The 17,222-nt window shown below is 32.2% G+C and overlaps 1 protein-coding gene and 1 pseudogene across 5 annotated transcripts in view; one reads left to right on the top strand and one right to left on the bottom strand.

Moving 5' to 3' along the window:
• The first annotated feature begins 708 nt into the window (after positions 1-708).
• On the top strand, positions 709-4,623 carry LOC143257719 (glyoxylate reductase/hydroxypyruvate reductase pseudogene; annotated as a pseudogene).
• A 2,414-nt stretch (positions 4,624-7,037) lies between these two features.
• Positions 7,038-17,222, bottom strand: part of slgA (proline dehydrogenase slgA) — a 33,374-nt gene continuing 23,189 nt past the window's right edge. For all 5 annotated transcript variants that reach the window (XM_076512921.1, XM_076512924.1, XM_076512923.1 and 2 more), the window contains 6 exons: positions 15,769-15,861; positions 13,034-13,180; positions 9,618-9,713; positions 8,617-8,801; positions 8,003-8,091; positions 7,038-7,529 (listed from right to left, as the gene is read on the bottom strand). In XM_076512921.1, the coding sequence (XP_076369036.1) occupies positions 7,324-7,529; positions 8,003-8,091; positions 8,617-8,801; positions 9,618-9,713; positions 13,034-13,180; positions 15,769-15,861 (816 nt within the window). In that variant the 3' untranslated portion in view covers positions 7,038-7,323. The remainder of the gene's footprint in view (positions 7,530-8,002; positions 8,092-8,616; positions 8,802-9,617; positions 9,714-13,033; positions 13,181-15,768; positions 15,862-17,222) is intronic.

The following is a 17,222-nucleotide window of genomic DNA, read 5'->3' as shown; positions in this document are numbered from 1 at the left end:
AAAGAGGCCTGCTTTGATCAGTTGTAAAGATGTTATGTAACACCAGGATAATGCACGGCCCCATACCCAACATCTGCAAAGATTAAAGAGCTAGACTGGAAAAACTTCCACAACTTCCTTATTTTCCAGACCTTTTCCCATCTGATTATCATCTATTCCGAAGTTTGCAGAACTATCTTGATGGAAAAGAGCTTGGAACATATGAAATTGTCAAAACTACCTTCTCTACATTCTTTTCCTCCTAACCCTAATAATTTTATAGAAGTGGCATTCAGAAGTTTGTGAATCGTTGGCAGGAAGTAATTAATAATAAAGAAACATACATTGTTGATTAAATGACATTAAAAGTGTTTGAAATCCTTTCTCTTTTTCTGAACCTAAAATCGGACATTACTTGATAATGTGTGGCTTGATATTAAAGTACGTTTTCAATAAGAAAATATATATTTCATTTCTTCAACAGTTACCATTAGAATGTGAAACACTGACATGAAGAAAAATAAAAATGCAGCGACCTATTGGCTAAATAACATATTCTTAAGTTTTATGTTACTATTATCAACAAAAGGAAAATTTTGGCTCTATAAATTCAACACTTTTGGGTTAACTCAAATAATCACAAACAAACCTTTTGCACGTGTTTATCCAGAGATGGCGCTTACCGTCAATATCGGTTAAAAATGTAACTTGAGCTATACGAGTGACTGAGTTTCACTGAGCATTACACGGATAGTGTAGCACTGCTAACGATAAAACGTAGTCACCATGACAAAATACAAAGTTTTTGTTACTAGGCCTGACATATCGCAGGAAGTGAACGACATGTTGAGGAAGGTATGTGATGTTGAATTTTATAAAGAACCCAAAACAATACCACGTGAGGCGCTTATTAAGGGTATTCAGGGAAAGGATATTATTTACTGTTCAACAACAGATATAATCGACAGTGAAGTACTTGATGCAGCTGGACAGCAACTGAAAGTAATCGCGACCAATTCTGTCGGGTACGACCATATTGATATTACTGAATGCAGGAAACGCGACATCCTAGTAAGTAATACACCAGGGATACCAACTGATGGCGTTGCCGAATTAACAGTAGCTCTTATGCTGATAACTGGGAGACGACTGTTTGAAGCTTCAAACGCTATAAAAAATGGAGAGTGGGTACATAAGTAGGAGCCTTATTGGATGTGTGGTGTAGGACTTAAAATGCCACTGTGGGCATCGTGGGCATGGGAAAATCGGTCAGGCTGTTGCCGAAAGAATTTTATCATTTGAGGTCAATAAAGTTGTCTACCATGATATACACAAACCTGTTGATGCTGTAGAAAGTATGGGAGCCCGCTATGTAGAATTTGAAGATCTTCTGAGGGAGTCGGACTTCGTTCTTTGTACGTGCAATCTGACAGACAAAACAACAGAACTGTTTACTGCTAAGCAGTTTAACCTGATGAAATCTACTGCTATATTCATCAACACGAGCAGAGGAAAAGTCGTCCAACATGATGATTTATACGATGCCTTAAAACATGGAAAGATCCGTGCTGCTGGTTTGGATGTCATGGTTCCTGAACCGATACCAAAAGATCACAGACTCACCACTCTACCAAACTTGGTCCTTCTACCCCACATAGGAACTGCAGAAGTAACAGTTAGACAAAATATGGCTAAACTCGCGGCAAGAAACGTCTTGTCGTATTGCGATGGGAAAGGTTTGATAACACCGATCCCAGAGTTAAAAGATGTTCAACACAAGGTGGATAAAAAAACTAGACTCACCCAAATAGTTACGTCAAGTTTGGATAAGAATGTAAGACGGTTTCTGTATTATTATTTTAATAGCAAAAATACTGCCTCTCTAAATAAGAGTTGAATGTAATTATGTTGTTTGTTTTGTAAGTAGTTCGCTATATGATGATTGTGTGTCTTTTACGCCCAGAACTAAATAAAATCATACGATAATTTTAATCTAGGTAGCGTAATTTAATTTGTTTTACGTATAAACATGTCATGAAGTATTTACATGAGGTATTAAACACACGTCAGCAAACATTGGAAATGGTCTAACTGCTCACAACCATTAAGAATACAACTATATATTAATTGATTACACAAAAAAAGTAAGTATGAATGTGCCAAAGGATATCGCTGGAGACATTGATGTTATATGCGTTTTATGAAACAAATTGAAACTGATCCATATATTGATTGTATTGCTATGCTCGGTAACAAATCACTCACCCCTCCTAAGAGTAAATTTGACACTGTTTATTATCTATGTTTATGAAGTTATACGCTTCGTCGTCTCAAAGGATTGGTTAGTTGTAGGTTTATACCATAAAGACAAAAGGATAACGTTGAAACCACAATGTTTTGGAATGTTGGAATTAGAAATAATATTTGTGTGTTATAGATAAAAATACAAGAGAAAAGATGTTCCTTTATTTGAAACAATAAATAAAATTCTACGGGAGAATCTGAAGACACTGATACCATTGGGTAGTGGATTTAAGGTTTGTTGGCCCAGGAAATGATAATTTTGTGAGCCTTACATCCCATGTAATTTTACATATAATAAATTTATCAATGAGCCCCCATTAAAACCATGGGCCCTGGGATTAAGTCCCCTCTAGCCCCAAACTAAATACGTCATTGGTTTCATGCACACTTAAGAGAAAAAAAAAGTGTAGACACACAGGTGTTCTAAGTAATGATAACCAAAGTTGGGATCATTTATGGTGTGTGAACATAATGGATTTCATATTTTTTGTCTTTCAGAGAATCTCCAACACATTTCTCAAGCACATACAGTCTCTTACTTAATTTCGCCAATGGACTCGTGATGTGGAAAACAAAGTTTAATAATAAAGATGGCAATTAACAAAACAAAATATTTTTATTCAGTTTCAAGAATTTTGGAACATACATACTCCATCATCTGGAAGAAAATTGGAAAAATAATATATGTTGACTAATGATACAGTATTGTCAAACACTAATTTACTGACATGGGAGACAGAAAGAAAATAGATTATGCTAATATGATATTCTATTAATAAAACCGTACGTTTTTCACCAGAAGGTAGGGGTTAAAAAGACTAAAGAACTTGTTTTTGCAAATACACTCCAACAACATGAATTAAAATATCTTAATGAATGTTTAATTTATAATAATTTAGCATTCCTGAAAGTAAAGTTACAGTAAACCCAATCAACCAATACACGTTGTGATGTAACTTAAGAAAGATTAGATCATGATTCAAATTTAACTTTTTGAGTGCAATTAAACTTTCGGCGAGTTCTCGAAAAGTGTCAACTAACTTTTAAATCAAGTATAGCGGAATTTGGGCCTTTTTTTAAGTCCTTTTTGAATATCATAATCCACTAGCTGCATTTTGGCTCCGTTATATACACACATACGGTGCTATGGTGGGAAATTAAAAGACGTGAAATATTTAGCACTTTATTAAATAGTTTTAAGTCTAAGAAGCTGTATACGGCGTTAAGAGCAGAGCACTCTTTTGTTACGAGTAAACTTTCTTTAATACGAAGTTCAAGGTCTGAAGATTCCGTGATATTGATAAAGAAATTGCGTGACCCAAGGTTTCGACATATGAACAAATAGATGAGTGTCTGGGTTAAATAGTGGACGGCCATTTCATTACAATACTCCTCACAAACTAGTTTCTTAAGTGGTGTTTTGTCTTGGCAATGTATGAAACTTTACAGTCCCTAATATAATGAATAATTTGCAACTTTCTCAAAATATTGAAGTTTTACAGCTAAGTAGAATTAGCAGTTTAAAATATGAAAAATTGGAAATAACTCAATTTTCTAAATTACCGTTAGAACTACGAATAAGCACAAAAGTTTCGTTAATGCACAAAATGAATTTGGAATTAAAGACGAAGTGGGTAACTTTTACTTAACATCGAGGCCCGGCATGGCCAGGTGGGTTAAGGCGTTCTACTCGTAATCGGAGAGACGCGGGGTTCAAATCCCGGTCGTACCAAATATGCTCGCCCTTTCAGCCGTGGGAGCGTTATAGTGTGACGGTCAATCCCACTCTTCGTTGGTAAAAAAAGTAGCCCAAAAGTTGGTGGTGGGTGGTGATGACTAGCTGCCTTCCTTATAGTCTTATGGACGGCTGGCACAGATAGCTCTCGAGTAGCTTTGTGCGAAATTACAAAACAAAAAATCTATAATCAGAAATAAGCATGTAGATAGATTTTTCACATTTGTTCCAGGAAAGAGAATTTAAAATTGCTGGTAAATTTTATAAAAATTATAAGAGCATAGAAACTTCCAAGAAAATACATATAAATGAACTGTGACTGTGTTTTCAGTCCTGTGCACATCGGTAAAAAACAAAGTGTACTACAAACTTCTACAAAGTGCGATAAATTCGGTTGTATATATTCGATGTTAGTGTTAGCAATTACTCACTTTAATTCAGGCCATATCTTGTAGATCTACAAACTTTCTTTCGTGTGTATCACCTCTATCGCGTGCACTCCACAAAATGTTGGAGTGTTAGAAATTAACTTGATGGGGTATCTATGGGTACAAGTGTTGTACCATGTGTGGCTAATTGAAGTTACTATGAAGAGAACTGGTTGATAGGTTCTCCGATAAAGTTTAAACCTAAATACTAACAGAAGATATGTTGATGACACTTTTTCACAAATTAAATCTGACACCTTAGAATTTCAAAATTACATGAATAATCGACATAAAAATAGAATTACAGTTGAAGAACACACAGTTAACCAATCTCAGTGTCTTACAAAAGTAATTTAGGTAGAAATTTTGACAAAGTATTATCATAAGCCAACTTATAGAGGTAAATATTTAACATATTTTTACCTTTCGAATTTAAAAAGAACCGAATTTATAACTTTATTTAAAACATACTTCTCTTTTCACGAAGAAATACAAAACAGATTGTTTTACAAAAACAAACATCCTATACAATTAATTCATACTGGTAACAATTCAGTAGAATTTAAGAACAAGGTTAAATCGATTTTCAATAGCAACACTCTCCCTCACATTAAGTTTAGGATTGTGTTTAAACCATTGTTTCACTTAAGTAATTATATTAAAAATAAAAATATGTTCCCAGTTACGCATCGCTCTACGTAATATATAAGATTACGTGTCCGATGTGTAACTTTGGCCACGTAGGCTCAACAATACGTTATTTGAGCTCACATATTAAAGAACATGCGCAGAATACTGTATATAATCAGTCACATATTCTTAGTCCTTGTTCTTCCCGCTCCATTCACCCCTCAAGATACTACTACGTTAATAAAACAGCTGAACATTTACCGTTGAAACCACTTATTTTACCTTACATTGGTAATAGCCTGTAGTAGAGGAAGAAGTGAATACCAGATATAATTAATATATTGGGATATCTGAAAAAACAAAAACCTGTAGATATGAAACTAACATATTCTAGAAGTTATGTAAATAAAGTATACACTGAACAAAAGCATTTTCAATCCTAGCAGTGTATGAAGCATCTCCAGCTAAAGTAGCTTCATTTTTCTAACATGGTTGGATGGCCTTTGGAATGGGTTGTCTTCGGATGTTGTAAAGGCAATAAGTTTAAGAAAAAGCTTGGTAAGTACGTGAATGATAAGGGCTAGCTTTGAGGTTTTGCTGTTTTTAATTTAGTTTAGAGGGTGGAACAACTGAGATAGACCAACAGGCTCTATATTGTTCTAAAACGCCATGTTAACGCAGATTTGTCAGTCTGAGTCAGATCGATGGTTTCAGTTCACAGACATATCTTGAGTATAAATATGATTTTATGTGCGTGACAAGCTTGTACGTTTCACTAAAATCTTACCATATTTTGGGTAAATAATGTGTATCACAGAGCTAATTTAAAATCATAGTAAACATGCCTTCCCCACTATGAGGTCAGTCCACTGGACCAACCCCCTGCACACACAATTAAAGCAATGATTTGATAACTTTACATGACTATTGTGTATGTAATCCTATATAATACGAACAAGTGTCTCTTCTCGTGTGAATAACTAACTATTATCTCATATATGCCTTGTTTCAAATATGTGTCAGTTGCTTGACATACAGAATTATTACACATCTTCCAATAAAATTGTCCGTTTTTACAGTTATAAAAACATACTTGTACAATCAAAACTCCGGCTACAATTTGAAAAAAACAAACACTTTTTATAGTACAATACTAGATATAAAAGACAGGCACAAAACTGCTAAAAACATGCCTGTATGTTACTGTAGGTCTATTTCTGGCACCTCATTTTCATAACGGAACTACACTTGCTCCTTATTATATCAAAAATAATAATTCTTTCAAGTTTTAGTCTTCACTGAATGGTCTTTAATATTCATATTTTTTATTACGTGCCAGCAAAACACTCCAACCTGATTAACAGAAAATTCACAACAGAAAACATAATACACATTTTGTCAGATTTTAAAATTATAATCTTTGTGCTCACTATTTCTTTACTAATGTTACAAACTCATGTTTCAACCAAACTAGAACCACTGTATGAAGCCTAGTTTTGTTCCATTAGTTTGACCTTCTCCACTGATGAGTTAAATACACTGATGTTATTATAACTCAGTGATAAATTGTAAATCATACGACAGACTGGGGGTTGATATTCATTATTAGTGTAGTTGATATTACAGATAATAAACCACATTATCCTTTCAAGGTTATCCTTTATCACTGGTTATAAAATTCTGTCTCTTTAATATCAGCTACAGTGAGGCTAGTAAATGATATCTAAGGGCTTTGAACAAAAACAGACATTCATATGGCTGTACTCTGTTACATGAAAAACAATCTGAAAATACAATATGAAACGGCATTTTCAGACATAAGCAAGGACTGGCTAAAGAACATTTTCTCTGTATGTTAGTATAATTAATTAATAACACATCATATACAAAACGTTTTTTCACCAGAATTATCTTTCAACAAAAATACTGCAACTGTATTACACAACACACATTCACAAACATTTTATTTTTACAAGAAAAATACTGCAACTTTATTAAACAATACACATACAGACATATTTTATCCATAATACAAGTATATTCTACAATAAATACAATAAATTTACTGAGATTCATTTTTAAAATCCAAATGCTTGAGCTGATGCTACTGTTTTCAAAACAAACACTTTACTGTTGGTACTATTACATCTTTCTTCCATAACATCTAACACACATACAAACAAATTTCTAGTTTTTTAACTAATAACGTCAAAACCAGAGATTTACGCTACTTCAAGAAACAACGCTTTAGAGTGGAGTGTAATTTCCTGTTGGTCTGTAGAAAATTTGACCCTCCTTAATACGTCGAAATACTTCCTTTTGTAGCAGAAATCTCTCCTTGTCAACCTTTTGGAGTACACTACTGTTTTCTCTAGCTCGACGTGATAAATATGGCAGTACATCATTCACAGGGCCATAAGGAACATATTTGTAAACAGAGTAACCAGCCTGACCTGTCAATTTAATAAACATTTAAACCTTATTGGTACCTGAAACACACCAACAAATCTCGTGATGTTTTTTTCAATGTTAAACAAATCAACAAATGTTCTCAAAGACATTTTTCAAAATGTTACAAACTTATTAATAAAATAGCAAACCTGCTATTGCAATTATTATGGAAAGATCCCAAATGTATGGTAGTATACTCTTGAGTAATAAATATATTCTGCAAGAAGAGACAACATTGCAAAGTGACTTTAACCAAAGTACTAATGGAAAAAACATAAACAGAAAATTTCTGCATATATACCAAAACTTTACTTTTAAAAATGGATAAAACCCAGGTTATTCATACAACTATTTTCACATTAATGTATTTTATTTTGTTTCATAAATCACCTATTTGTTAATTCAAGCCCAAACAGGTACAACATAAAGTATCAAGTGTAAACTATGATAAATAAATACAAAAACAAACACATACCCAGAGCAAAACTAACTTGATCACACATGCCATACAGCTGACCAAAACACACCAATCTGTCTTCTGGTTTTATACCTAAATCTTTCATTCTTTCAAGAAAAAAAAATATACAACAAAGATGCTAGTTACAAAAAATATCAAAATATATTACAACAAAAATAATATTCTGTTTAAGTTAAGTTTATAAAATATTATTATGCACTTTCTTTAGCTATAATGTCCATTAAGAGATACGACTTTAACCTTGAAATAGATGAATGGTACAAAAAATAGTACCAGTTCTTAATAAACTTAACTAACAACATGTTAAATGTTAAGAGCAGCATTTAACAACCTATCCCTAGCCAGTGATAAACCACCAGACGTAAGCATGTTATTTGTTTTCCCATGTGATCATGTTTTGTACTTAGCTTTTTGAATGTGTTTGCTTTTAAATCATCAGTAACAGTGTCAAGGTTTATAACAAGTCCTAGCAGAACACTTTTAATATTTCAATAGCTTATACTGTTAAACGTTTTCTAGTTAATCTCTTGAATGTTTATGCCATATACTGCAAGATGTTTAATTTTGTAAGTTACCTAATACTAACTGTTTCACTATTGAATAAATCTCACTTGTTAACTGTATAGCGAACAGTGTCTTCATTATGGGTAGCTACCATCATGGAAAGCTTCCTGTCTTTTCGTTCCACAATTCGTTGCATTATTTCTGTCAACGTCTTATGGTACATCATCGACGTGGCTTCAAATGTAGGATTTATAGGATCTTCGTAGCCTACTGTCTTTGCTCGCAAACGTTCCTTAACAGAAAAATCAATAAATGCTGTTTTACATATTATTTCCAATGAAAACCCTCACTGATTCAAGTGGATAAAGATTCAATGATATTTTCAAACACGAGGCACACTCAAGACCCATACCAGAATAAAAAAAATGAACTGGCTGTGAGAAATAAACATGCAAAACTCAAGCTACAAAGACATCATACAACTCTTAATTTTAGTTGCATGGTAACTTGAAAAGAAACAAACAAACAAAATTACAGCAATGTATTCTGCAGAAAAGAAAACTAATCAGTGTTAATATTAAATTCTCTACAAGTTTCCAAAATACAAGTTTATTGTTTATTGTACTTGAAGTAAAGGGAACACAAGATGATTATTATAACTGGCTGGAACTATACAAGAATATAGTATTGCCCCATTAAAACACTATCACTGGGATCTGCGTGTATAGGAGGTATCATAATCAACTAGTCAAGAAGGGACTCGTACTGAATAAGCAAGGATTTAACAAATAAACTGAGCAATCAATTAAAGAAATGTTTATTTACAAATTCTTTCTTCATTTGCAAGTGTGAGAGAAAGGAACTACAGTAAAGTTCTTCCTCTGTTAAAAACTGAAAGGTTTCACACCTCAATAGCATTATTTCTAAAAGCAGCATTAAATATATGTAAAGCAAATTACTAACTTGAAATATCGTAGGCTTCTATTAACACACTGTAACTAAACATGTGATTTTTCAATCGATTCACTAAAACAACCAAATATTTAAAACAAGAAACTTACAATATTATAAAAATTTACATAAGAAAAGGAAACCTAAGCCAACACACTTGCTCCATGTAAGCTCCTCGAACCAACTTGGCACCAAAGAAGAATCCACGTCGATCAGCCAGTTCCATGTCTAGAACTGCATTGTCATAAGCTTCCTGTAACAGAAGATATCAATTAATACATAAGAATAAGTGAATGTTGAATAAATCATTCACTTAAGTTAAACATATTATTAATCAGAAATATAAAACTGGCTTTAATTACTGTGCTAGCAAAATAGCAATTTATACATTAGACTTGAAGTTGCATATAACAGATCTACTGAATTTTAAATAAGAGGCTCAATAGAGTACAATAAAACTTTTCTTTTCTGAACCTATTTCATTCTATGTCTCAAAAATGTTATGTAATATATACCATAGCATACAAATATCATAACATTCTGAAACATACTTTTGTAATGATTTGATGAAAACATTCTTTTATATGAATGTATCAACAGCAAGTCAACATGCAACAGAACTTTAAATACCCAATAATCAGATATATCAGTACACTGATTACCCCACTGACTGCTGACTGGTTGTATAGGATTCAGTCTGCCTATGGCAACTGAATATGAATGTGTCATAGACAATGTATGACATGCAAACATTCCATATGCATTCAAAGCAGCTGTAGTCAATGGATCAAAATAATTATTCTTTATGATAGACTAAAGCAGACATTAAGAGATATTTACTAGTTAATAATTATAACAAACAGGTTAAAAATATAAGATTACTTAAATACAGAAACATATTTATTTTAGCATCTTTTTTTTATAAGCATTACAAAACTTAAATGCAACTGCTATTCAAAAACAAACAGAATGATAACATGGATGCTAAACATACATTTAAGAAACAAGTTAAATGATGCTTTCTTTACTCTGGCAAAAACCTCATATTTTAGACTTTCTTAATATAATAGATTTTAATTAACTACGTGTTTCAAAAGTTAGTTCTTCTGTCCAAACAACTGCATTTAGGAAACTTGATACGTAAACCAATTTGACCATGTGGAAGACAACATACATAGTCAATGTGGTGCAATACAATGACATCATGGTATCTACAGGTATAAAAACCATAGTGAGAAATCACATCCAAGCAGTTTTAAACATGTCCTTGAAATGTGTTTGCTGCATTCCACGAAGTCAAATTTCACAATATTATTTCCACTGATTATTTGTTTGTTTTGAAATTTTGCACAAAGCTACTCGAGAGCTATCTGTGCTAGCTGTCCCTAATTTAGCAGTGTAAGACTAGAGGGAAGGCAGCTAGTCATCAACACCCACTGCTAACTCTTGGGCTACTTGTTTACCAACAAATAGTGGGTTTGACCGTAACATTATAACGCCCCCACGGCTGAAAGGGCAAGCATGTTTGGAGCAACCGGGATGCGAACCCGCGACCCTCAGATTACGAGTCGCACGCCTTAACACGCTTGGCCATGCCAGGCCTTATTTCCACTGATTTCCTCAACTCGGTCATCTGAAGTTACAAGTCATTTTTGAGACACAAGGCAGAAGCATCTTAATTTTGCATATGAACAAATGTAAGAAACGTGTTCTGACAAATGACATAAGAAATTTTATTAACACAGAACAAAAAGAAACAGTATTCTAGGGTGTTCACCTACACTTATGTTCAATTTAAAAATCTAAGTAATTTGTATTAACATTTTAAACACAACAGTCACTTGTTTGTCTATCAAGAGAATGTATGCAGCTAATGAGAGATGACATGACAAGATAAAGTCAAAGTTAGTAGGTTTTAAGTAAATGAGAATTATTAGGTTTTATGCAATGGATACATGACCAAATTTTGCCTATAACTGAAAGAATATTTTCTCATTTAATTGGCCATAATTACACAATAAAAGGTTGAATATTATATAATTTCACTTTGATGATAGAATATCATTAAACTGTGCATCCTACTTCAAACTCTTGTTTAGAATATGACTTCATACATACTACTATATTTTTGTATGGTGCTAACAAAGCTAAACTGTCAAAAACATTAATCCATGATGACAAGAAAACCCATTTGTAGGGAAAAATATATATGTAAAAACGGCAGATATGGGTAGAGAAAGCACAATGTAGAAGGGTGAACAATGTTTTGACCTTCTATACGCACACACCTAGAAAAAAGCAAAATCAACCAACAACAGTAAATATATCCCATGAATTAAAAAATCACGAAACCATATACTGCTGTATACCATATATTCCAACATCAGCAGAAAAATAACAAACATTTAGCAAAAACTAGTAACAAAATATGGCATTCCAGTTAATACCAAATTTATTCAAAATCCAGGCACAAAACTAAGGTCTATAACTATGTAAAAACTACACTGACAAAAAACCACACCAACATTATTTCTAAAATACAATGTGATAACTACCATGACTTCTATATTGGAGAAACAAGTAGAAAAATGGAAACCAGATTCAAAGAACATAAAAAGTCACCTTCACACTTTTCGAACACTGCAAATCAAATAAACACAACATAACCATAGAAAACACCCAAATACTAAATAAAGAAACAAACAAACAAATGCAAAATTAAAGAAGCCTTACTTATATAACAACAAGCCCAAAATAAACCAACACAAAGGAACACCTTTATACCTATATTAATGAATACAATCAAACATCTAAGCACGCCCACTACATTCCTATACTCAATTATACAACTGCCTTCAAACATGTGGTCAGCTAACAGTCAGTTACTTCTTTCTTTGTGAACCTGATGCGATGACTGAAGAAGATTGAAACGTTCACTCCTCTGCAAAGAGCTTTCTCTACCCATACCAACTGTTTTTACATACATACATGTCAAAAACATTGTTATTTAAGGTTTAAGTTGTCCTTCACTCAACAATTAAACCTCTACTGGTCCAGTTCTCTGAAGAACATTTAGTGTTAATACTCCTGATTTATCCTTTTGAATTATTCATGAACAAGCCACATAATGTGATTGTTCTCCCTTTAATAATTTTACTTGCCCAGAGTTTCTGACAAGTGTTAGAATTCCCTAAATCCAGTATAACTCAGTAACAAATGGCAAAGATAATGATAAACTTGGCATCACTTACATTCTTTCTGTATTGTAGTTGTTTGGTAATCAAGAGAAAAAATCATTTATTTCACAATTAAGTATTAAAAACACATTGTTTAAAAATTTTTGGGTACACTGTACTTAATTTACTTTTAAAAATTACTGGAATTTTTTAAAGTATTATAGATTTACATTTGTCATATCAAATAAAACAATGCACTAGCTCTTAAGATAATTATGTGGACATACATTTTAAATACATTCACTGTTTTCTTGACAACTGTTCATATAAAACTAATAATAATAGCAAGCAATACTGAATGAGGCTTTTCAATACACACATTAAAAGTAAGCCACACCTTCAAGTAACATTGGTAGGTGTTGAAAATAATAGGTTTTTCTTTGTTGTATTTACGCATCAGTTCCATAGTGATCCTGCTGATGGCTGGCTGAAAATACGTCTGTTCAGCATCAATCATGACTCTAACATCCTTCTCTCTAGCCACCTAGTGTTCATACCAAATTCAAAAATATTTTTTAAAGAAATATTAGGAATTTTCTAATAACAGTTGTTTTCATCCCAACATAACTTTCAGCACAGTAAAACTATAACCATAAAACAAACATTTTTGATCAAATGTGTACAGCCCTATACTCTCGCATTCCTTTTTATGAAGATAAAAATTAATAGCAAAAAGTCAATCCATTATTACACCTATGTACTAAACATTTTCATAGAAAATTTAAGATAGCAATAATACTACACAACTCTTTCAAAAACGTTTAATCCTACCTATGGATGGTGTTGGTCATTATGGTTTAACATTAACTTCAAAAGTAGTATTGTTACTATGGTCTTTTCGACCTTTAGTATTGCCTTACATTTCTTACAGTCGCAGTATATACAGTTATCTTCATTACATTTAAAACTCATCAACTAATGTCCTTATATTTAAGACAATACATGTACTTAATGCTGTTCATATATTTATAACAGTATCATGTCCTTGTTCTTCTAACAGTGTCACTTATGTATTTTTAGCATAGTTCTCTATGTATTTCTATTAGTGATATTCAGATAATGCCAGTGCTTCAGATAATTTTTGCCACGATCAACAAATTACTGGTTAAATTTTGATGATAACAGTTTGTTTGTTTGTTCTTGAATTTCGCACAAAGCTACACGAGGGCTATCTGCACTAGCTATCCCTAATTTAGCTGCATAAGACAAGAGGGAAGACATCTTGTCATCACCACCCACTGCCAACTCTTGGGCTATTCTTTTACCAATGAATAGTGGAATTGACCATAACATTATAATGCCCCCATAGCTGAAAAGGTGAGCATGTTTGTTGCAACAGGGATTCAAACCTGCAACCCTCAGATTACGAGTCAAACACTTTAACGGTAACAGTACTGCCGAAGGTGGTCAATAAGCTAATATCAATGACAAGCATCCGTACACTAGTTTATGTATCAATTAAGTCAAATGATACTGACACATTAAAACTTGTATAAAGAGCTTTTTCTGTATACAACAAGCACAAGACAAATTTAAATGCTGTATGAAAAGTGGAAAAGATGGGAAGTTTCAAGAAAATTGTTAGAAACATATTACATTCTATGTATCCCCAGTTCTGCAATTCAAATGTGGGGCAGTGCTAATAACAGAAGGGTGATGCTTTCACAGCCATACAGAAAGATAATTAATTAAGATACACAAAAATGCACACTCACAATTTACAAAACTATTTTTAATTATCTTTCTGTATGGCTGTGAAAGCATCACCATTCTTCTGTTATTAGCACTGCCCCACATTTGAATTGCAGAACTGGGGTTAAGTACAATATAATATGTTTATAACAATTTTCTTGAAACTTCCCATCTTTTCCACTTTTCATACAGCATTTAAATTTTGTCTTGTGCTCGTTGTATACAGAAAAATCTATTTCACAATACATGCTTTTTATACAAAAACATAGAGCTATTGAAACAATCCTGACATGTTAGTAAACAGATCACCAACCAGTTGGATAATTCTCAAATAAATTTTCAGTTTCAAGTTTTTAAATGTACCTTTTAGTATCAACCTAAGCCAATAATTTTCTACTAAAGGAATAAATTCAATTTCAGTGTTTTTCTTAACATCATTTGTAATTTTTGTGACTTTAGTTGTTCCATAAAAACCTGTAAGATCTGTAGTAGTACCATCTGCTAGAACTTCATCAAAAGTAAAAGGCTTCAGTGTGTGTTGTTTGTATAGAGACATCTACGTGTGTAATGTTACCTAAAACAACTTCTGATGTTCATTTACAGACTTTTAGAGATTACGTAAATAAAATATGAAAATGTTTTTAAATGAAATAAGTATAAGTTATCCTTACCAAGCAACACTGCTAATGACAGATGTGATACAAACACTTTTAGGCTTACAGGTGAGTAAAAATTATAAAACCAGTCTATTTAAAAGGAAAATTTACTAAGGAATGGCTTATATAAAACAAACAAAACCAAGAATATTCGATTTACAATTGATGCACTGCTATTTAGATGTTAATAATGGTAAGGCATCAATAGTTCAATGTGTCATTACACTCTTAGCTGTTGGTTTTCTTCTTTTTACACATGATACATGCATCTATGTAGAAAAAAAATAGCCCTTTTTCACAGTAAGTAACCAGTAGCACATCACTTCAAATGTATCATATCAGTGACAATACATCTGCAAGTGATGTATGAAAAATAAAAAAATGACATCTCTCCAAAACACGTGCATGTTTTATACAGATAAACCATCTGGAGCACTGTAATGCTATTATTTGTTCACAAATTTAAAACTTCAAAATGAAAACATAAATATTATTATTATTATTACAGCACAACAACATACACACTTACTGGAATTAAAGAGAATAACTGTGGCTTTCCTGTCACATGTACGTCATGTGGCAGTGAAATGGATGATGACAAAATGAAACACTATACAGAAAAACAAATAACTCTGACAACAATATTATATCTTTATTCATACATACACAAGTGTAACAATAACAATGAATTTTTGTTTACATATATATTCAATGTTGTATTTACCCTAGAAATGCAATGAAGTCGTCGCATCATATTCTTAAACATTTCTTCCTCTTCTGTAGTCAAAGCTCTAATGATTGGTTCCATACGTCCAGTCTGGAAATCATTATTTACTTGTGTTACTGAAGATCTTGTATTAGTTTAAAAATTATAGTAGTATGAACATTGCTGAAGATAACCAGTCCTAAATCTTACAACTTGTACAGAATCTAAAAAATGTAGTGCCTGTGAATTAGTAAATAATTACTTTTAGATTATTAAAAAGCAATCATATGTTGTTGTTCTGTGTAATGGTGGGAAAAGTGTGCATTGATGTACGAAGTTTACAAATGAGAACTTGTAGTCATTTTCTGTATGTTTTCTTATTAATCATTGTTAAAAATCCTTTCTTTCCACAGCAAGAACAGTTTTATCAAATATCTAACTTGTAATGAATAACCAACTATGTATTTAAAGCATAAACTAAACAAATTAGAAAAATAAGAACAATACAGAGACTAAAAATCCCTTTTCACCCAGCTATTAGCAAGACGTAGATTAATAACAGCAAGGTCAACTGACCAATTAGGATGGACAAACCCACCTTAGTATTTTAAAGTATGAATTAATTAATAAAAGAAATATGAAAAATAAATATTATAATAAATATGATAATGTCTTCACCTAAAATGTCTGGGAACCAGACTGATTACTGTCAGTTATTCTTGGTTGAAATATTTTTAACATAGCTAAAAAACAAAGAAACATTCTCTTCACATATGTGATGAGAATAAGAATAAAAATAGAAACTAAAACCCCATCTTCTAAAGCCAAAATATTCAAGCAGAGATTGACAATTAATAAGCGACTAAGAAAATGCTTCTTTATGGTTCTCTTTCAGTACTATTATTTGTTGAATATACATAGTTTAAAACATAAAACAAATATTTATACAGGTGTACACATAATTTAATGATTTTGAATTGGGTTTAAGTTCTGAAACTTGAATAAACCTTAAGTCTACTCATAACCTAAAAACTTTGAAATTAATATCTCTAAGTGCGAGTGTTGGTGAATATTATAGTAGTTTAACAGATGAAGTGTGTTTGCAACTGTATATTAGACAATTAGAAAATGTTGAGAACTCAACCAGTTAGGCCTTTCATAGCTATCAAATTGAATAAAAAATATATTTATGCCAATTGATTCTTTGCTTGTTGTTAAGCACACAGTAAAGAATGGGAGATCTGTCCACCACAGATACCAGAAACTGATTTTTAGCATTATAAGTCACTAGATGTACCATTGAGCCACCACAGAACATGAATGACAGTTAAAAAGAAACAACTTTTAGTAAATAATTATTGATATAAATCAATAGTATTACTTGTATATTAATATTATTAACTGTAAATAATTATTACAGTTAAAATGTAATAATTTTTGGATTTATTTTTAATATTAGGTACAAGTAAGAA

This window comes from Tachypleus tridentatus, chromosome 7 (genome assembly GCF_004210375.1).
Source record: "Tachypleus tridentatus isolate NWPU-2018 chromosome 7, ASM421037v1, whole genome shotgun sequence".
Taxonomy (NCBI): domain Eukaryota; kingdom Metazoa; phylum Arthropoda; class Merostomata; order Xiphosura; family Limulidae; genus Tachypleus; species Tachypleus tridentatus.
Note: the sequence above shows the minus strand (reverse complement) of the source record. Positions and strands in the feature narration are given on the sequence as shown.